This window comes from Stylophora pistillata, chromosome 7 (genome assembly GCF_964205215.1).
Source record: "Stylophora pistillata chromosome 7, jaStyPist1.2, whole genome shotgun sequence".
In the NCBI taxonomy this organism is placed as follows: domain Eukaryota; kingdom Metazoa; phylum Cnidaria; class Anthozoa; order Scleractinia; family Pocilloporidae; genus Stylophora; species Stylophora pistillata.
In genome coordinates, this window is record NC_142525.1 from 8,615,803 (window position 1) to 8,636,810 (window position 21,008).

A 21,008-nucleotide genomic window follows, 5' to 3' on the forward strand; every position below is an offset into this window, starting at 1 on the left:
GACTCTTAATCAAGCGCATAAGGTACAAGTTCGACAAGTCGGTTGGTACACAGAAATAAATATGTTTCTGCTATCGAATGGTGAAGGTTCCTGAAGCATTTGGCGCCGAATTTTAAACAAGTTATAAACTTCATGGTTTTGAGCAATCAGATTGCTGAACACCATCGACTTACCAACCACAACATTGACTGGGACTCTGCGCAAGGACTAACCTACAGCACTGACTATTTTCATCTATTTTGTAGATGTTTTTAAAATTGAGTCATATCCAGAGTGCAAGTTGTTTTTGGCTATACCATATCAAGAGAATGTTTTATATTCTCTTGACTATATCCTGAACACCCGAATGGAATTGACGTGGTATTGGTCGTAGTTGCTGTTTTGACTGAATTGTATACAACTTTTAGCCAATAAAAAAGTTTTTTTTTTTTATGGCTTTTACTTTGCTTTCGAATTCCATGGGGATTCGAAAGCAAATGGGGGAGGGGGGGGGGGGGGCATTGAGAACTGAAAATGAGGACAATCGGCGCGAAGCGCGTGAAAACACGAGAGCGCAAAAGCGCTTGGCTTTTGCTTTGCATTACACCCGTTGAGAGGATGGTCTAAGGTACCTGGGCCTGAACAGGTCTAAGAAAAAGAAAAGCCAAACTTGATTAATTACAAGTTCTTGAACCCATTGCATTTGCTGTGATATCACAACTTTTATTCTGATTATTATTCACTTGTGCTCTTGGCTTACTTCCATTTTCAGTTACATCAGTGATAACTTCTCTTAGTACACTGGGTGTATCATTTCTTGGCAATAATAAAGTAAAGTTCTACTCCCTTAAAGAGGCTTGCCACTCATTTCGAACACAGTGTTCTTTCGCGGCGGAATCATTCCTGTGTCTCACACGGAGATGGCATGACAACTGCGGTTTTTCCTTTAGGCCCATAAATGAATTCGTTCCATTTCCAAACATTCCCTTTCCCAGCAAGGCAAGATTACGAGAGCCTCTGAATGTCTTTTGCAGGAAGGACATATGACCACATACATATTCAAGTTTGCCAGGTGGCTTTGGAACGCTTGAGCACGATCAAAGCTTTCTCGAGCGAGTCTTGCTCTTGTCCTAAAACCAGAGAACCACCAGTCCCTAATAGACCACTGCTTTGTTCGAGACTTCCATCTTTATGAAACATTACGGTACCATTACTGCTCTGCCAAGTAAAGCAAATGTAATGCCAGATTCCATCATTGGCCGATCCGAGTTCTCCGCTGTGATATAAATGCAATTACACTTTAATTTAGAGAAGCTCTTTAGCACTAAAACTAAATTCTACCAAAAATCTACTAAAGCTGAGCATTCTGAAATATGCATATCTCCGACGAACATGCCTAAAAGTTTAAATTCCTGATCTTCTATCAGAAGCAAAACCGGAATATGTTGTTAAGGGTAAACAATGAGAACACAGCAATTGATATCAAATAATTAGCGTGTGGTGTAGAAAGATTTTCGTCGTTCTCAGCATGGGAAAGGAATAACTTATAAGCAAGATACGCAAGTTGTTTTATGTATCTGACATTATGTTAGAGGTAAGAATTGAGTGCCTTGTTTTACGTCAAGTGTTGGCTATTGGATCGTTCAACGATTTGTAACAGTTTGGTTAAGTCTTTAAACGAAGCTCACCTGTTTGCACCTGCTATACTGATATTGAATCTTCTGTAATTTTCGGCGATTAGTTCATTATGACGCATGTTAATTAGTTCAGTGTAACGCATGTTAACTCCAGGTCCAACCAGGGCAAGTCCACAGCTACGATCTTCAAAGAGCAAGAAAACGAGAAGAAGAAGAAATACAACTAGAGAGTGATGGAGGTGGAAATGGGAACTTTTACACCGTTGGTGTTTGGTACAAACGGAGGCATGGGACTTGACTGTCAGAACTTTTTAAGAACCCTCGCAAATACGCTTTCGAACAAGAATAATGAACCCTATTCCAGCGTCATTTCCTGGCTACGAATACAACTTTCATTTGTCATATTAAGAACTGTTCACAGATGCGTAAGAGGTTCTAGAGTTCCGTTTAAATCACGCGAGGTCGCAGAAGACTTCACCCTCGCTGTAGCTGGTCTACATCTGCACTCATAATTTTTAGGTCTTTATTATTTTAATAGTTTTTCCTATTTAGTAATGCTAAACTTTTTCTTTTCTCATATATTGTAATCAGTCCTCTATCGCGAACATTAATATTAATTATCTTAAAAATTTTTAAATGATTAGATATATGGTTTAAAATTGTAAATAATTGCTATCATTATTATTAAACGAAACGGGCCAATTGTTATCATAATTTTTGTAAATACTTTTAGTGATTATAGTGAATAAAGGTTTCGTTATTATTGTTCATTATGACTTTTTGGCACATTGCAGCTGAGTATAGTGCTTTCTCTGGACTTATCACTCGTACGCATCCAGAAGCATATGGCAAATGCGGTGAAACTGGGCATACCCGGATATTGGCGTAACTAGTCACATCTTTGGTTGGAAAATAAAGAGCGTAGCCTGTTTGAAAAAACAAGAAAAAAAGAAAGAGCAACAAAATGTTATTTTATTGTCATCCTGTTTCTTATCCATCTAAGGTTTGTGTTTAGCCTCATTACACAAATGGCGTCTATGGTGGCAGATTCAAGTTGAGGGCCCTTCTCATCATTTTTAGGAGTTTTTATACCACTTGTCTGTCACTCAAACTCGGCTCTAACAGATCATACCACGCTCTTAAGCTCATAAATTTTCGACTGCTCTTATTCTTACAGGCAGCTTGTTTTTACCCCTGGGATTCAACCCGAGTTTTTAAACTCTACCATTCGATGATATGTCCATTCGTACGGTCAAACACTGCTTGGTTGCTTTGATCAAGAAACACTATGATATGTTTTATCCTCGCCCTCAATTATTTTAGAAAGGTACTGATAAATGAACTTACTTTTATCTGGGTAACCGCTGACTGAGCCAGTGAAAGGGGATGCGAGAAATTAAATAAGCAGACCAACACGGGCAGAGAAATCGTTTTTATCACACCAATATTCCAGACCTGTCAATTGATGACGTATTAACTTATTATGACAAAGCTTTTATTTTACTTTCATGCCAAATTGAAGTGAAGTGTTTGGGTCTACGCTCGCCTAAAGGAGATTTGTTTCATGACCACACCCGAAATGGGGTATTTATATAGCTAAGTAACACTAAGTCGGGAATGCGAGTTCACAGCTGGCTGGAAAAAGATTGGACATGATGTCTATAAAAAAATTAACAATAGATAAGATTCAGCATGCAAATTTGGGCTGACAACCACTCAAATTACTTCATCGAAATGGAGTGCAATGGTGACGTCGTCGTGCAATCAAGCGCAAAATACAAACATTTCAACATTTAACGAGTAATGTAGGGAATTTAATAGGGCCTCAGAGGTCCAAAGAAAGCATACACCTTTCTAACAATCGCAGACCGATTGTGATATACTATGAATTAGTTTGTGAGGACGTTTATTGATTGCCCCCTATTCTTTCTCTCAGATCCAATGCGTTTATTCTGTGATTGTACCGCCAGAAAAATGGCAATGGCACCCGAAATAAACACAGCACCATTTTTTAAGAAAGTGCCTTTAGTTTATGTTCATCTGAGTGTAGAGTCAATTCAGGATATGAGCAAATGACTTAAAATATAGGAATAAATCAGCTAATCACCGCCCTTTTTCCATGCACTAATAATTCGTAATGCTAGTTGTACTGTGTTTTAACATCGCGAATACAGTTGTTATAGTGAGGGTAAGGAGGAAAACATCACAGATACATTACAGTTTATTGATACGTTGTTAGAAAAGAAAAATATCCTTAGAAGAATATATTGAGCCATTTTTCCTAGGGGGAGGTGTCTTAATAACAACTTGCACGTAAGGTCTATGATAAACAGAAGAACAAGAGGTATTCTTGGGCCTCCAACTACTCAAAATATCTCATTATTGAAGTCGACTAACATGTAAGCGGAAAGATATGCCTAGCCGCTGGATTAAACGAACGAAAGAGAGGTGTTCTTGGGCCGCTAACTACTCAAAATATTTCTTTAAAGTCGACTTGCATCGAAAACCAAAGATATGCCCAGATGCTTAGTTAAATAAAGGAAAAATTTGTGTTCTTGGGCCGCTAACTACTCAGAATATCTCATTAAAGTTGACTTGAATCAAAAAGAAAAGATATGCCTAGCTACTCAATGAAATTGTGTTCAAAGCATCAGAGTAGACTTGACATCACATAAGTCGTAGATATTCACTGTTCTGACTGAATAGGTTTTACCTTTAAGCCAATTAGATATCTCGCTTTGGCCTTTCTCTTGCTTTCAAATTTGATGGATTTGAAAACAATGTCGCAAAGCAACAACTGAAGATTGTAAAAGCGTAAAATTCCTGAAATGAACGGGTTTGTGAACAATAATGAAAAAAAACATAATTTGGATCACGAAGGCGAACTATCTCGGGTTATGTAAAAGAGAGATTCCAAACTAAATTATTGTTAGGTTGAGTGTCTTTTTGTTATCCATCTGCAGGCTATACCCCCCCCCCCCCCCTCAAATAAAAAAACTGGCAACTTAATGCAACGAAAATTGTACTTGGGTCCATTAATTGGGCAAGAAACCCCAAAATTGGAATAAATTTGCTTCGCTGCACACCTAAGCTTTAAAGCCACAACAATTGGGGATAGCAAGTACCGATGGTGCATCTATAGGGTCATTCCGTGGAACTGCACTTTATAGTGTTTTCATGTACGGTGTTTGACACAGTGCAAGCGGATGGCTAGGCTTTTACTGTCCATGACAAAAATCTTTTGATTGGATAAAGGTCATGTGAAACCAATTACGATCACATTCTTTTCTTCGCATCCCTCGATATATATATTCCGGCATTGTATATTTAAGAATTTTTTCATGCTTAGCGTACGTCTATCGTGTTATGAATGCACGCGGGGAGTTTGGAGAGCACGAGAGAAGCGTAAGAGTTGCTCCAGGCACAGCCGAGAGCAACTCTGGCTTATTGAGTGCTCTCCAAACCTCCAAAGTGCATCCATAACTCGATAGACGCCCAGCTAAAAGCATGAAACAATTCTTTTATAACATACGAAAACAATTTGGGCGTTGAATGACGTTTTTGTAATGTTTTTTGAAATGAAAGTTGGCCGAAAATGTTGGCGTCTCCGATTGTTTTGTTGATTTTGTAATTAAATGGTTTTCGGTAGAATTAACAAATGTAACGAGAAAAACGTCATCAACAGAGACGTTTACCTTTAAAAGTCGCCACAAACCAATTTGTAGTCTTCTTAGTTCTTGCTGAATGTCTTTCAGCTAAAATTTGCTCCAGCTCCCGTTCTGATAAATTCGAGAAACGGGTCTGTTGTCTTTCGCTTTCGTAGTGCTTGTTGGCTTGATTACTTGCGGGAAGGTCGAAATCCAAAGAAAAGTTTGGTTGGCCTTCGATTTACTATTATCGCTTTCCGAAAACTTTAACTTAAGGAACTCACATGACGGAAACTTTGCAGCTATTTGGAAACTGCATACGTCATTTTATTGAGCACGGCTGTGCGTACATACAGATTTTGTTCATGTTGACGCAATAGGAATTAGAGAGGACTAGCGCCCGCACTATGTTACAATTTAGTTTCTGTAATATGAGTCACAAGCTTTCCATCGCAAATCACTGCTACAATCTGATTACCAAAGCTACTTGTTAGCATAGCCTGAACGAGTAATGTGAGGATTCGAAACGGCTGCAGGAGTCTGAAGAACGCATGTACCTTACTAAAACTGGCAGATCGATTGTTACATACTGTGTATCAGTTGGTGAGGACGTTTGTTGATTTTACTTATTCTTCCTCTGAGATTCTATGCGTTATTTCCTTGAGAAATGTCTGCCGTAACAATGCCAATTGTGCCCGAAATAACCATATAGTCCTTTTTGTCAGATATTAGCTTTAGTTTATGCTTTTCTGGGTGTAGAGCCAAGGTATAAGCGAAAAAATTGAAAAATATAGGTACATATTAACCGTTTAACTCTTACTGAGTTCGTTTAAGTGACTAGATACGCTCTTTCTTGTTAATCTATATTAATGTGTCATAATTTGGGATTCTAATTGTACTATGTTGTATAGTGCAATTAAAATTGTTTATGTTTTTTTTTTTTTTTCTTTTCTTAGTTGCGATGAGGTTAACGATGAAAAACTTACGGTTATCACGATTTTTCAATATATTATTAGACAAGAAAGCTCGAGAAACAATTGATGAAGCTTATAAAAGACTCGACTGAGATAATAAAGCTTGGGGGATGTTTCGTTATAACAACTTGAACGTGATGTCCATGACCAACGGTTTCTTAGAATTTCTCTGATATTCTACATATTTCGTAACTACAGTTTTAACCATTTACTGTTCTATTCGAAACGGCTGCAGGAGTCTGAAGAATGCATGTACCTTACTAAAACTGGCAGATCGATTGTTACATACTGTGTATCAGTTGGTGAGGACGTTTGTTGATTTTTCTTATTCTTCCTCTGAGATTCTATGCATTATTTCCCTGAGAAATATCTGCCGTAACAATGCCAATTGTGCCCGAAATAACCATATAGTCCTTTTTGTCAGATATTAGCTTTAATTTATGCTTTTCTGGGTGTAGAGCCTAGGTATAGGCGAAAAAATTGAAAATATAGGCACATATTAGCTGATCAACGCTCTTTTCCTTTGATCCTTAGAATATTTAAAATGATTAATGGTAATAACTCTCCCCCTCCCGTTTAACTCTTACTGAGTTCGTTTAAGTGACTAGATACGCTCTTTCTTGTTAATCTATATTAATATGTCATAATTTGTGGTTCTAATTGTAGTATGTTGTACAGTGTAAATAAAATTTTTTGTTTTTTTTTTCTTAGTTGCTGTGAGGTTAAAGATGAAAAACTTACGGTTATCACGACTTTTTAATATATTATTAGACAATAAAGCTCGCGAAACAATTGATGAAGCTTATAAAAAGACTCGACTGAGATAATAGACCTTGGGGGATGTTTCGTTATAACAACTTACACGTGATGTCCATGACCAACGGTTTCTTAGAATTTCTGTGATATTCTACATATTTCGTAACTACAGTTTTAACCATTTACTGTTCTATCGTTTCTTAGAGTTACTTAACATTTAAGTAAAGTAGAATGAATTGAATTTACTCGGAAATTAACATTGATATAAATTTGGAATTGTTCTGTCATTAGGCATAAAATTTTCAAGAATTTGTTTAAAAAATTGCAGAAAATAAGATCATCTTTTTAGTCATAATTGTCAGCTCAATCGAATGGTCACAGTTATTGCAATTTTTGGCAGCACTTTGAGGGCTTCAATTAGTTAGAGCTGGTCAGAGATCAGCTTGAAGATCTCAGATGACATCATCAATAAGAGCTATCGCAAAAGAGGTTGAATTTTGTTGAGAGAATTTCCTCGAGTATAGCAAAAAAATTGTAAACTACTGCTTGAGAAATTAAGAAGGAATTATATGGCCATAAGTTTAAGATGAGTTCATCGATGTTTTCGCGGTTATGTCTTAGATTAAAACTTTACATCTAACAGTTACTTACCAAGTGTAGATGTGTGAAGGTAACAACAAAATTTATGAGCTTAACTTGGTAGCTCCTGACTATGGTTCAAAAGTTGATACCGTAATAGTTTTTAGTCCATGATCACTAATGGGCTTCTTATTTCATAGCTTTGAAATTGGCATCATTTGAAAGAGATACAGAGTTATTCCACCTGCTTAAGAGCTTTCAAATGAAGAAACTACCCAACGGAGTCAGCTAAAATTACAACTCGTAGCCTAATTGAACGTTATTTCATGATAAACTTTCAAATAATTCAACGAGTTGCGAAAACAACTGTTACCATAATCAGTCGAGATTCAGACTACAACTACTTTTTTTCAAACTTATTTTTGAAATCTCCTCCAATGAATTCTGATTTGGTAGCGGAAAATTTAACTACCTCTGGTCTGATCTTATTTGTAAAGAGTATCAGGTTGACCCACCTGCTTAAAAGCTTCAAACTGAGGTTCTTGATATTAGCAGGCAAGTCAAGCATTTAAAGAAAGTGACAAAACGTTTGAGTCTGTAAAACATGTTTGGACAGAAACTTCTGTCATCTTCACTGTACGAAGCGTTGGAAGTTGAATTAAATAGTAAGTAGAACAAAGCTAATTATGATAATAAAATAGTGATAACAAAAAAGGATGTAAAGCATAAAAGTGTGAGAATTAAAGGGATAGTTTTAGATTTACATGGTGTAATTGTTGATTCAGGGATGGTTGTTCTATTTGAATGAATAGCCTCTTTTATCTTAAGCTGAAATTCGGTAGAGGTGTGATCTAAAATATGGAAGTTATCTGCTGAATATATATAAAGCGCGACAATGTGGAGAATCTTTCATATGCCTGATAAGATGTGAGGCCCTGCCACTGACTAAGTGCTGTCTGACACGTGTGGAAAAATGCCGGCAGGTTTCACAGATGTAACAGGCATTACAGCCAGCACATACAAACTTATAAACCACACGTGAACTGAGCCCGTCAGAGACAGGGTCTTTCACACCGAACAAGTTACCGGTTTTGAAGGAAGAGAAAACCAGTTTAACATTCAAGCCATTGTAATAGTAGGTAAAGTGGTGGGAGGGGAACCCCGGGGATCATGATTGCTTTGGGTCCCAGAGATGTAACGGTTTATAATCTCGATTAAATGGGCAGGAAAAAGTTCGTGTTTAGAATATTAGTAAGTTTGCTAATGTCCTCGTAAAACCCTAACCAGGTGTTATTAATCTTGTAAGCTCTATCAACGAGTGTCTTAATGAGACCCACTTTGTAAGAGTACGAGGTGAAACTGACATAGTTGGTTTGTAAACCGGTGAAATTTTTCATGCGTTAGACCCTAGTTAGAGAGGAATTGGCGTCGCGGTTGTCAATCAGGACATCTAAAAACGGTACTTATTTAATCACTTTCACCAGAGTGTGGTGAGGGTCGCACAACAGAGCGAGGCTCCAAATTAAGTGCGCCCAATAACCCACTCATCCCACCCCAGGGGAAGACATCCATCACACAGTAATCTCATGTGTAGGAAACTAACGTCTCCTACCCCTTTCCTTAAAGGTAACATATAGGTTAACATTAGAAATATTTAAAGACATCTTTAGGTGACGTACTAAAGTTCTGAAATGAATCTTTAATTGAACTCGCAGAAGTCAATTAAAGTCTCCCTATGAACCATTTCCTGAACCCTTTCATGAACACTTTAAGATCATATGAAAGCAAACCTAAATAAATATTTCATGAACACTGTAAGATCACATGAGAGCAAACCTAAATAACCATTTGATTGACTCTAAGAATCTTCTTAATTCCCGTAAACTTTACTTTGCTCGACCAAACCTTCTACTTCTATAGGCGTCTTAAAGGTTTCTTTAATCTTTTGCTTCCTTTTAAGTACTACTTAAAGCTACAGGTTTTGGTGTTATTCATTTTTAGTTGTACTTTCAGGTTTTTCTAAATGTCAAGTTTTGTTAACATTCGTCATTAAGTGACCTTTAAGTGCCTCTAAAAGCTGCAGGTCTCACTTTCAATTGACTTATGATTTGCTTAATCACACACATTTATATCACAATAACTTATTATATTTTGGGCAACCTTAAAATTGTAAGAAAAAGAGACATCACATATACAAGTAATAACAGAGTGTTTTAACTTCCATATTTTAGATCACGCCTGTTATTCATATTCAAATAGAACAACCATCCCTGAATCAACAATCACGCCATGTAAATCTAAAACTATCCTTTTAATTCTCACACTTTCATGTTTTACCTCCTTTCTTGTTATCACTTTTTGTCATAATTAGCATTGTTCTACTTACTATTTAATTCAACTTTGTACAGTAATTAACTGAACATAACAGAAGTTTCTGTCGAAACATGTTTTACAGACTCAAACGTTTTGACGCTTTCTTTAAATCTTGACTTGCCTGCTAATATCAAGATCCTTAGTTTAAAGCTTGTAAGCAGGTGGTTTAACCCGATATTCTTTACAAATAGGATCAGACCAGAGATAATAATTTACTTAAATTTTCCTCTCCCAAATGAGAATTCATTCGAGGAGATTTCAAAAATAAGTTTGAAAAAAGTAGTTAAAGTCTGAATCTCGATTGATTATGGTAACAGTTGTTTCCACAGCTCGTTGAATTATTTGAAACTTTGTCATGAAATCAACGTTCAATTACGCTGCGAGTTGTAATTTTAGCTGATTCTGTTCGGTAGTTTCCTCATTTAAAAGCTCTTAAGCAGGTGAAATTACTAGGTATCTCTTTCAAATGATGCTAATTTCAAAGCTATGATATAAGAGGTCCATTAATGATCATGGACTAGATTAAAAACTATTACGGCATCACCTTTGAACCATCTATACACAGGAGCCACCAAGTTAAGCTCATAAATTTTACTGTTACCTTCACACATCTACACTTGGTAAGTAACTGTTAGATGTAAGGATTTAATCTAAGTCATTACATGAAAGCAAACCTAAATAACCATTTAATTGACTTTAAGAATCCTCTAAATTTTTGTAAACTCAACTTTAGTCATCCAAACCTTCTACTTGTAAAGGCGTCTCAAAGCTTTCTCTAATCTTTTGTTTCCTTTTAAGCAATACTTAAAGTTGCAGGTTTTGTTGTTATTAATCTTTAGTTGTACTTCAAGTTTTTCTTAATTTCAAGTATTTTTAACATGTTTCTCAGGGAAATAACGCATAGAATCTAAGAGGAAGAATAAGGGCAATCAACAAACGTCCTCACCAACTGAACACAGTATGTAACAATCGGTCTGCCATCTTAAGTAAGATACGTACTTTCTTCAGACTCCTGCGGCCGTTTCGAATCCCCTAATTCCACGTTCCTATGCTAACAATTAGCTTTGGTAATCAGACTGTAGCAGTGATTTGTGATGGAAAGCTTGTGACTCATTTTACATAAACTGAAATATACAATGCCGGAATATATTTATCGAGGCATGAGAAGAAAAGATGTGATCGTCGTTGGTTTCACATAACCTTTATCCAATCAAAAGATTTTTTTCATGGACAGTACAAGCCTAGCTATACGCTTGCACTGTGCCAAAGACCGTACATGTAACAACCATGCGGTGCAGTTCCACGGACTGACCCTACATGCTATCCCCAATTGGTGTGTTTTTAAAGCTTAGATGTGCAGCGAAGCAAATTTATTCCCGTTTTTGTGGTTTCTTGTACAATTTTCGGGCAAGATTTCCGTATAACCCCATACATTAATTATGCATAGAGTGTTGCAAAGAAACCTTTATATTCAGCCTTTACATAACCTCATTATTTTATTCCCCGAGATAGCTTGCCTTTGCCCTTGTTTTTCCTTATTGTTCACAAAACCATTCAATTCAGGAACTTTACGCGTTCTCAATCTTGTTGCTTTTCGATATTGTTCTCAAATCCATGAAATGTGAAAGCAAGAGAAAGGCCAAAGCGAAATGTTTCATTGGCCAAAAGTTAAAACCTATTCAGTCAGAACAATGAATACGACTTATGTGATCTCAATCTTATTCTGATGCTTTGACACAATTTCATTGAGCAGCTAGGCATGTCTTTCCTTTTGGATTCAAGTCAACTTTAATGAGATATTTTGAGTGGTTAGCGGCCCAAGGGCACATATTGTTCTTTTGTTTCATTAATCAGCTAGGCATATCTTTCTTTTTCGATGCAAGTCGACTTTAATGAAATATTTTGAGTAGTTAGCGGCCAAGAACACCGTACCTTGTTCCTTTGTTTAATCAAGCAGCCAAGCGTATCTTTCGGTTTCCATGTTAGTCGACTTTAATGAGATATTCTGAGTTGTTAGCGGCCCAAGAACACCTGTTTTTCTTCTGTTTATCATAGACCTCACTTTCAAGCTCTTAATAAGAAACCTCCCCCAGAGAAAAATGGCTCAATATATTCTACTAATAATTTTTATTCTCTAACAACCTATCAATAAACTGTAATATATCTGTGATATTTTCCCCCTTACCCTCACTGTAACAAGTTTATTCGCGATGTAAAACACAGTACAACTAGCATTACGAATTATTAGTGCACCTAGTGTTTCCACACAGAACAACGCCCTGTAATAGCGTGGCGGTGCTGTACACACTGTGCGGTAAAACACATAACAGCCAAAGAAAGCACATTTAAGTGCATCTATCTTCAAAACATGCTTTTTTAAGCTAACGAGACTTACTGTTAAACCCATTTGGCGAGGAAAGAATGGCCCCTGTAAGTATTGAATTTTTTCAGCTCAAGTTCTCCAATCAAATTAAGAGAAATCAAGCGATTTCGTTCAGTCTGGACTTGAACAAAGTGTCGGTTCACCTGATTTAGAGATGAAAAAGAAGGAAAACACTTACTAGTTATGATTCCTGTCGGTTTGGTAATTGTTTTGGTCCTGCTGAGGTAGCGACGCTTACAAGACTAGAGCGAGACTCTGCACTGCAAAGTCAAGCAAATAATTTCGCTACGTATTTTTTCTTTTTACACTAGACATTTCTTTCGGCTCAGAACTCTAAACTTCCAGCTATCTATGAATGATTACTTCTTCTAACTATTCGTACTCTGCTCTATATATGTTCTCCCCTCTGCGAACGTTATACGCAAAAGCTATTTAAGAGTTAATAATGAAATGATTGAGCTATAAGAAAAGTTTGCAGTACTTGCCTTGGACTGCGAAATACGAACATTGCACTTGATTTCAGGGTAGTTTAGGGCCCAAATTTGCATGTTGAAGTACACCGTTTTTTTTATCACGCTTGTCACATTTAAGTTGTTATAGCGAAACAGCCCCGAAGATCAAGTGCCTCAGACCTATCGTTTACAAGCTAAGTAAATTGTGTAGCCAATTTCATTGTCTAAAAATAAAACTAAACACACCTTTTATATTTTAGAGAACACTCTTTTGGTCATTTAATCTTCTTTGGCGTTGTTCGGCGGTGTAAACAAAGCAGTAAGTGTAACATTGTGACGCCCTGTAATTCTGTAATTGCGCGGCGTAGCTTTACAAAGAGAACTCAAAACGCTTAATGCCAATTTGAAGTTTGGAAGTTGGATCTTGGATCTTTACGTATAATGTGTCCTCGCCTTATACATGTAGTGGGTTTCCTATGCGGAACCTAAATTCATCGTCGGAAATTACTTTGCTACTGCTGCCTCACTTTCTTTTCTGAATCTAGCCGAGCCGCATCGTCGATGGTAAAGCAGAAAATCTTTCGAAGCTCAAATCACGTGCTTGAACAAACGCACTAACATTCAATACTCAAACTTCTGTTAAGCGTCTGCTTTCCTCCTGATGAGCATAATAAAATCATTATTTGATCAATTTGAACTATGTTTCATGATCTCTAGCAAGTCGCACAGAGATTAGAGTATAGTTATTAGCCGGCGGAAAGTCAACCTTCATAAGATTTTTTAGAACTTTGTCATAATAAGTCGATTATGTTTTTAATTGACAGGTCTGGAACATTGGTATGATGAAAATGATTTCTGTGCCCGTGTTGGTCTGCTTATTTCTTGCATCCACTTTCACTGACTCTGTCAGCAGTTACCCAGAGAAAAGTAAGTTCATTTATCAGTACCTTTCCAAAATAACTGGGGGCGGGGATAAAACATATCACAGTGTTTCATGATCAAAGTAACGAAGCAATGCTTGACTTACAAAAAGACACATTCAACTGTAAAGTTTAAAAGCGCGGGTTGAATCCCCTTCAGGATAGGCGTGGTAAATATCAGCTGCATGTAAGAATGAAAAAAGTCGACAATTTATGAGCTTAGGTGCGTGGCAGGATCTGTTAGAGCCGAATTTTAATGTCAGACAAGTGACATAAAAACTCCTAAGAACGATGAGGGAACGGTTCCAAACTCCATAGACCCTCAACCTGTATCTACCCCTGAAGACTGCAATTGTGTAAGCTTAAACAGAAACCTTGAATGGATATAAGAAACAGCATGACAATAAAATAATGTTTTGTTGCTTTTTCTTTCATTCTTATTTTTTCAAACAGGCTACGCTCTTTATTTCCCAAACAAAGATGTGAGTAGCTACGCCAATATCTGGGGTATGCCCAGTTTGACCGCATTCACCATATGCTTTTGGATGCGTACGAGTGATACGTCAACAGAAAGTACTGTACTCAGCTATAGTGTGCGAGGTGAAAATAATGAAGTCATCGTCGAAAAATACGGAGCATTGAAAGTTTTTTTAAAAGATACAAGCAGGTGAGCTTCGTTTACAGACTTAACCAAACCGTTACAAATCGTTGAGGAACCCAATAGCTAACACTTGATGCAAAACAAAGAACTAAATTCCTGATCTCAAACATAATATCTGATACATAAAACGGCTTGCGCATCTTGGTTTTAAACATATGTAAGTCTCGTTTTTGGTACCAGGAGTTTAATAACTTTGCAAATATGGTCGTCGAATAAATGCATATTTCAGAATGTTAAATTTTTGGTAGAAATTAATCTCAGTGCTAAAAAGCTACTCCACATTAATACGTAATTGTATCTCTATAACAGCAAAGTACTTGGATCGGCCAATGATGGACAGTGGCATCACATTTGCTTTACTTGGCAGAGCAGTGATGGTGCCGTAATTTTTTATAAAGATGGAACTCTCCACAATCAAGACTGTGGTCTCAAAACAGGTTACACTATTAAGGGAGGTGGCTCTCTGGTTCTAGGACAAGAGCAAGATTCCCTCGGAGGAGGCTTTTCAAAACATCAATCCTTCAAAGGCCACCTGGCAAACTTGAATATGTGGTCCTATGTCCTTCCTGCAACAGAGATCAAGAGGCTCTCAGAATCTTGCCTTGCAGGGGAAGGGAATGTTTACAAATGGAACGACTTCATTTATGGGGTCAAAGGAAAAACCGTGATCGTCATACCATCGCCGTGTGGAACACAGGAATGATTCCACCGTAAAAAAGGACACTGTGTTCGAAATGAGTGGCAAGCCTATTTAAGGGAGTAAAACTTTACTTTAGTATTGCTAAAAAGTGATGCACCTAGCATAGTACGGGAACTTATAACTGACGTAAGTGAGAATGTAAGTAAGCCAAGAACACAAGTGAATAAATACTAGAATAAAAGTTTTGATCTCATAGCAAATGGAATGGGTTAAAAAACTTTTAATCAATCGAGTTTAACTTTTCCATTTTTTAGACCTGTTCAGGCCCAGGTAACTTAAGCCATCCTTGCAACGAGTCTAATGCAATACAAAAGCCAAGCGCTTTTCTCTCTCGTCGTTTCACGCGCTTTATGCCGCTTGTCCTCATTTTGAGTTCTCAATGCGCCCTGCACAAACCCGTGGAATTCGAAAGCGAAGTAAAAGCCGAAAAAAAAAATGTTTCATTGGCAAAAAGTTGTAAGCAGTTAAGTCAGAACAGTAACTACAATCAATATCATGTCAAGTCCATTCTGGTGTTCAGGATATAGTCAAGACCATATAAAACATTCTCTTGATATAATATAGCCTAAAACAACTTGCACTCCGCACATGATTCGATTTTAAATACATCTACAGTAAAGTTCGGATATAACGCGCGCGCTCTCATTGGTTGAAAGAGAGTGATTTATCTGAGTACAAAATACAGAGCTAAACCTGTCACGCCATCAGCCACTTTGTACAATGTCGGATCAATTCCCGAATTTCTCTCTGGATTTTTTTCGTTAATCGACCATTACGTCTTGCACGACCTGTAAAACGATTATGAAAAAGAGCCCTTGGCTTCAATTGATACAGAACAACACGTAGGAGCACTAATTACACCAGGATAGAAAGTGATATTTCGAAACAAGCGAGCCGGCAAGTAGCAACAGTAGTACCAACTAAAAATTTGTGAACATGACAAGCACCGTAATTAACGAAATTAATTATAAAGTGATAGAGGCGAATATTAGCAAAGAGAAAACGAAATGCACTTCCTGATTTCTGTTTATTCAACCAATATATTATTTGAACCATTCAGACTGCAAGGATTCATATTGGCATGGTTTAGCGTGAGTTATTAATTCAAAGTAGAAAACATGCGAACGACACATTTGTTCACTTTGAAAATAAAATTTGTTTTAAAAATAGAAAGAAATGTGTAAGGAATTTGACGGATTCTTTATCATACAACAATAAAGAAGCCTTGACTAGCTCTGTTCTGTTGTAAAGCACGGAGGATGTGGTTAGAGCACTCATGAAGTAGGGAAAAACTCTCGATTACGTCTTGTGTTTCCCCCTACCCTTCTTTCGGGCTCTAGCCGCTTCGTGCGTGCTTTACAACAGAACAGATCATAATGAAGGTTTATTCATTTGTTCAATTTTGAGTCAGTAAAGGGGCCAATTTTTTTTCGTGTTTGTTTGTTTGTTTGTTTTTTTTTTGGTTTATCACGGACTCCATGTTCAAATTATTATTACGAAACACCCCCCAAGGTTAATTACTTCAGGGTTGTCTTTCATCAGCTACATCACTTCTTTCGCGAATTTTCTTGTTTAACAACGTATTGAAATATTATGATAACTAGTGACAGTGACAACATATATACAGTGACAACGTGTATACAGTGACAACATATATACAGTGACAACATATATACAGTGACAACTATACACAGTGACAACTATAAACAGTGACAACATAATTAGTGTGACTCTTCTTCATTGCATTTTCCATAGCATTATTTAACATGACATATGCTGATGACAAAAATTATCCAAATTTCTTGAGTTTTAAAAAAAAAAAGTTAAACAGTTCTCGCAGAGCTTCAAGTAAAATGAAATATTTGATAATTTACGCAGAGGTATTGTGTTTTCCTCTGACTTATATTTAACTTCTGCGTATTTCAATAGTTTAAGAGAAATACGGAGGCTTTACTGGTCACCATTTGCTTACCGATCGTCTTACTGACTTAAGACAATATTACAATTTATGATGATTGGTTATATTTTCCGGGTACTTTTGAAAGAAATTGCAAGAAAACCTTCCCAATAGGAGATTCTAGCCTCCTCTGTACATTGTTTTGTTTCCACGGAATTATATCTACCATAAAACCGTCCAAAAGTGCACATTCCATTGCCGTTCGCAAAGACTGAGTGGTGCGATAAAACACAGGCTGCAACTTATTTCTTGGACTTGGTGTTGTTGAAAAGGCCAATACTCTAATTCCCATTTTGGATTGAGTTTATTTCCCGTCAAACATTGCTGAATAAGAAAAACAAATATGACGACATTTTAAAGGTTTCGCAGAGGGTTTTTCTTTTAACGCTATCCCTTCTGGTGTGTTCTCAAGGATGGTCTCAGATCACAGACTCCACAGAGCAAAAATAGCAATTTTCAAGCTCTTTTGGAAGTATGTTATTGTCAAGAAATGTTTCTTTTTATGGACGATTTGCTTACTTCGAACTTCCCTTTATTTAATGCGAGTCGGAGCTAGTTGACTTTATGGAGGGTTGCTCCTCAAATCGACGATCCTTTGCCATGGATTACGCTATATTTGAAACAGACTAGAGGAAGTGACTAGCCTCGAATATCGAACATTGCTGACATTGCTGGAAGTACGTAGACAAACAGCTTTTGAATTATTTTTATGCTAGAGGTACAGCTTAATCTCTACTGAACTTGTTTCGAGTCGGAGATAGGGAATACTCTGACTCGTATTTGTTGTATTTTGGATTTTTGTGGAAATCCCATACATTTCCTTACACGATTTCGCTGTCATTAACTTCTCAATACGCACGCGCGTCCGGCATTTTGGCCCAAATTTCTGGCAACGACTAAAAAGATTTGCGTATAATCTAAGCAGCTTATGAAGGTGTAGTCTGATCGTCCGGGTGAGAGTAGTCCTGAGAAGTCGGTGGTAGTGACTGACGTTTCGACAACCTGTGTGGAAGTCATCATCAGAGTCAAGTAAATAATTGTTGTCAGTAGAATGTTCTTATTCCAGTTCGTGTGAAATGATCGGTTGGTTTTGCGGTGATGTTATTGGCTGTAAGACTCAAGTGACGTACGTCGGTCGTGATTGGTCTATTTCGATCTGTCGGTAAAGTTAGCTCGTTCTTTTTAGGTCGTTTTTTATGTTTATGTCGTAAATGAGTCGTTTGTATGGAGCGGGTAGTTGTTGACATCTGTTCAGGGCAGTCTGTTCTAAGTTAGTAAACCAGCTTTCCAGAGTCAGTCGTTGAAAATAGTCAGTGCTGTAGGTTAGGCATTGCGCAGAGTCCCAGTCAATGTTGTGGTTGGTAAGTCGATGGTGTTCAGCAATGTGACTGCTGACATCACCTTTCCTCGTCGCCCGTTTGTGTTCAGTCAGTCTTGTTGTGGGGTTTCTGCCAGTCTCACCGATGTAGGAGGCTTGGCAGTCGGAACAATTGATCTTATAAATCGTTCCCTGTCTGTTGCTCGGTTCGTCTTTGTCTTTAACGTTGGTTAGTAACTGACGTAGTGTGGTGATGGGTGTGTGGGCGACGCGGATATTAGTTTTAAGATAATAGGATTGCTTTTGTCTAACAACAATAGATGTTGTCGTAATTTATGACCTCATTGGGATTTAATTTCCAGAAAAAATCTAATCAAATCATTACATTTTGAGTAATAATATTTACTATCAAAATATGTTGATTATAAAAATGTTAATTGTGAAAATATTGAGGGGCCACAGCCAGGATGAAACAGGGTTAAAATTTGAAGTCTTCGTCATTTTTGCCAGAGATTGTTCCTTAAATTTAACAAAATGTTTATGTTCAAACTACAGCTGATAAACTGCCCGTTTTGTATACAGATATTGTTTGTAGTGAGTCAGGTACTTTCCTTGTACTGTCTTAGGATAGGTGCTTGAAAGTTAACCAGATATGCACACACAGTAAAAATTTGTTCAGCTAAATGAGCCATTGAGAGTGGAATTGGTTTACACAGGATTTGAAAAGTTTTGATTCGTTGGATAGCTCTCTCAACGTGTATTCTTGCCTCTGCAATCTTCTCTGAGCGCTTTCCCTCGTGTTTTTTTTAGTTGTGATCTGCCTGTTCCTTTAAAATCTGGAATAGTAACCTTCACTCCTTTTCCTTCCATTGCTTTATTGATATCAAATCCTCTGTCAGCCATTCATTCATCCCCTGCCTTGAGGGTAGCAATAAATTCTGCACTGCTTGCTGTGATGTGTTTGTCTGATGTCCTGCCTTCCCATGCTCGAGACACATAAACAATTGCTCCATGAGCATTTATTGCTACTACAAACTTAAAGCTTGTATGACTCTTGTAGTTTGAGTATACTTCTTTGCAGGTCTTTAATGAGGGGGTTTTCTGGGTAAAGACTTCAGTGCAATCCACAATAACTTTGAGGTCAGGAAATGATGAGAACTGATTTGCCTTTCCATATTCCTCATAGTCAGGCATTTGGCAGAGATCTTTTAAGTGGAAATACAGTAGATTAATCCATGCAGAAAAATTTTTGCTGACACTTGCTTCACTGATTCCTAACCTGAATGCCAGATCTGGCAGTGTAAGTCCTACTCTTAATCAAACAGCAACCATGAACAACTCCTCCTCGAATGGCACCAGGGATGATGGCCCTGGTTTGTTTCCTAACTAAAAGTCACGTAAAGCCATTTCAGATCCTTTCCAACATTTTTTTTTTGTCCACACCGACAGCATAAAAATAGTTAAATAATGCTTTGAAGGTGTCATAGTTAGGGAGACTGGTCTAAAAATGAAATTTGTCATTGTCTAGCTTAATTTGATCCAATAAAAGACATTTTGCACGTAGATTTTGATTTTCAGTCTCAAGTTCAATCACTTTGCTCTGCAATTAAGTGAGCTCTTGCAAAATGTCATCGCTTAATTCTCTTGACTTGGGATCCACCTCCGACTTGCAGTAGTCATGCTCTTTAAATGGGTGTTCTATTGGTAAACAAGCTCTCCATATTTCATGATCATCAACAGATTTTAATGATTTTCTTGGTCGACCCCTACTTTCCCCAGATACCTAAGAAAATGATAAAAAGATATGTTGGAAATAATGTTTCAAGTATAAAAACTTAAACAAAAACACGTATCAAAGTCATCGTAAAGTACTTACACTGACTCGTTTGCGCTTTGTTTTTAGAGTTTTAATTGCAACGAAGTCATCTTTGTTTGTTATTTGACTTGTTCTGGTCTTTCTACTTTCAATTTCCTTGTTGAACTCAAATATGGATGGATTGTAAGCCAAATGTGCAGGATCATCGGACTTCTCTCCTCCGACGAAGTGAGCTGAGCGCAATCGAGTGTTGTCTGTTGGTGCAAAATCTTGTCGGCGAATTCTATTTAACCAAGCATTTCTTCGTTTAGATTCTTTCGGAATTCTGTAAAACTTGAGATTTGGGTTTCTTTTCCGATTATTTGAGCAGCTTGGATCACAGCAAAAGTCGTTTTTTCCTATGTAAATTACGAGGATATATAAGAGTTTTGTAAACAGATATGGCGTCCTTAGCTTTGTTGTCAGACTGGTGACCCCCCAAGGCGCAAGGGATTATGGGGAAGTGAAAGAAGAGAATGAAAAGTCCTATCAAATCTTAATCCCTCTAAATCGGCTGGTTCAAACAGGATTCCTAGTTGGCTTTAACGAGAATACACCACATCAAACGTGCTGTACTGAAAGATATCGATACCAACTAGTATGGCGCCGTACCAAAGTCGTCAACCACGCTTGCTTTGTTGGACATGCTTCATGATTGGTCTAAGGGCACCGACGAGAACAGTGCTACGTCTTGTTCGATTACCTTAAAGCTTCTGATTTCATTAACCATGGCATTATTATAAGTAAATCATACATGGTAGACTTGCCAAATAGTATAGTTAACTGGATAATTGACTTTTTGTCAAACAGATCTCAG

At 37.4% G+C, this 21,008-nt stretch overlaps 2 protein-coding genes and 1 pseudogene across 6 annotated transcripts; 1 reads left to right on the forward strand and 2 right to left on the reverse strand.

The window, feature by feature from the left end:
• Window positions 1-679: 679 nt before the first annotated feature.
• On the reverse strand, window positions 680-7,720 carry LOC148726498 (uncharacterized). Of its 3 annotated transcripts, XM_088729091.1 has the most exons (5): window positions 7,645-7,720; window positions 2,964-3,071; window positions 2,490-2,542; window positions 1,668-1,800; window positions 680-1,255 (listed from the first exon to the last, which is right to left on the reverse strand). In XM_088729091.1, the coding sequence occupies exons 4-5, from the start codon at window positions 1,757-1,759 to the stop codon at window positions 1,039-1,041; spliced, it is 309 nt and encodes a 102-aa protein (XP_088585217.1). In that variant the 5' UTR covers window positions 1,760-1,800; window positions 2,490-2,542; window positions 2,964-3,071; window positions 7,645-7,720; the 3' UTR covers window positions 680-1,038. The 3 variants fall into 3 exon arrangements, 2 of the variants coding, with proteins under 2 accessions (XP_088585217.1, XP_088585218.1); XM_088729092.1 differs by lacking the exon at window positions 7,645-7,720 and having other exon boundaries at window positions 2,964-3,413; XR_015990155.1 differs by lacking the exons at window positions 680-1,255; window positions 1,668-1,800 and having other exon boundaries at window positions 2,126-2,542.
• Window positions 7,721-10,485: 2,765 nt separating this feature from the next.
• LOC148726499 (neuronal pentraxin-1-like) lies at window positions 10,486-15,261 on the forward strand. Of its 3 annotated transcripts, XM_088729074.1 has the most exons (5): window positions 10,523-10,565; window positions 13,041-13,099; window positions 13,605-13,707; window positions 14,154-14,367; window positions 14,671-15,261. In XM_088729074.1, the coding sequence occupies exons 3-5, from the start codon at window positions 13,620-13,622 to the stop codon at window positions 15,062-15,064; spliced, it is 696 nt and encodes a 231-aa protein (XP_088585200.1). In that variant the 5' UTR covers window positions 10,523-10,565; window positions 13,041-13,099; window positions 13,605-13,619; the 3' UTR covers window positions 15,065-15,261. The 3 variants fall into 3 exon arrangements, with proteins under 3 accessions (XP_088585201.1, XP_088585200.1, XP_088585199.1); XM_088729075.1 differs by lacking the exon at window positions 13,041-13,099 and having other exon boundaries at window positions 10,486-10,565; XM_088729073.1 differs by lacking the exons at window positions 10,523-10,565; window positions 13,041-13,099 and adding an exon at window positions 12,189-12,375.
• A 2,422-nt stretch (window positions 15,262-17,683) lies between these two features.
• On the reverse strand, window positions 17,684-20,837 carry LOC148726500 (uncharacterized; annotated as a pseudogene).
• Between the last annotated feature and the right edge of the window lie 171 nt (window positions 20,838-21,008).

Coding starts and splice junctions, on each gene's coding strand:
- LOC148726498 (XM_088729091.1), bottom strand. CDS start 1,759: ATGCGTTACACTGAACTAATTAACATGCGTCATAATGAACTAATCGCC. Junction 1,256..1,667: donor AGTATAGCAGGTGCAAACAG/GTGAGCTTCGTT, acceptor TTTATATCACAG/CGGAGAACTCGGATCGGCCA.
- LOC148726499 (XM_088729073.1), top strand. Junction 13,708..14,153: donor CAGCAGTTACCCAGAGAAAA/GTAAGTTCATTT, acceptor TTTTTCAAACAG/GCTACGCTCTTTATTTCCCA. Junction 14,368..14,670: donor TTTTTAAAAGATACAAGCAG/GTGAGCTTCGTT, acceptor TCTCTATAACAG/CAAAGTACTTGGATCGGCCA.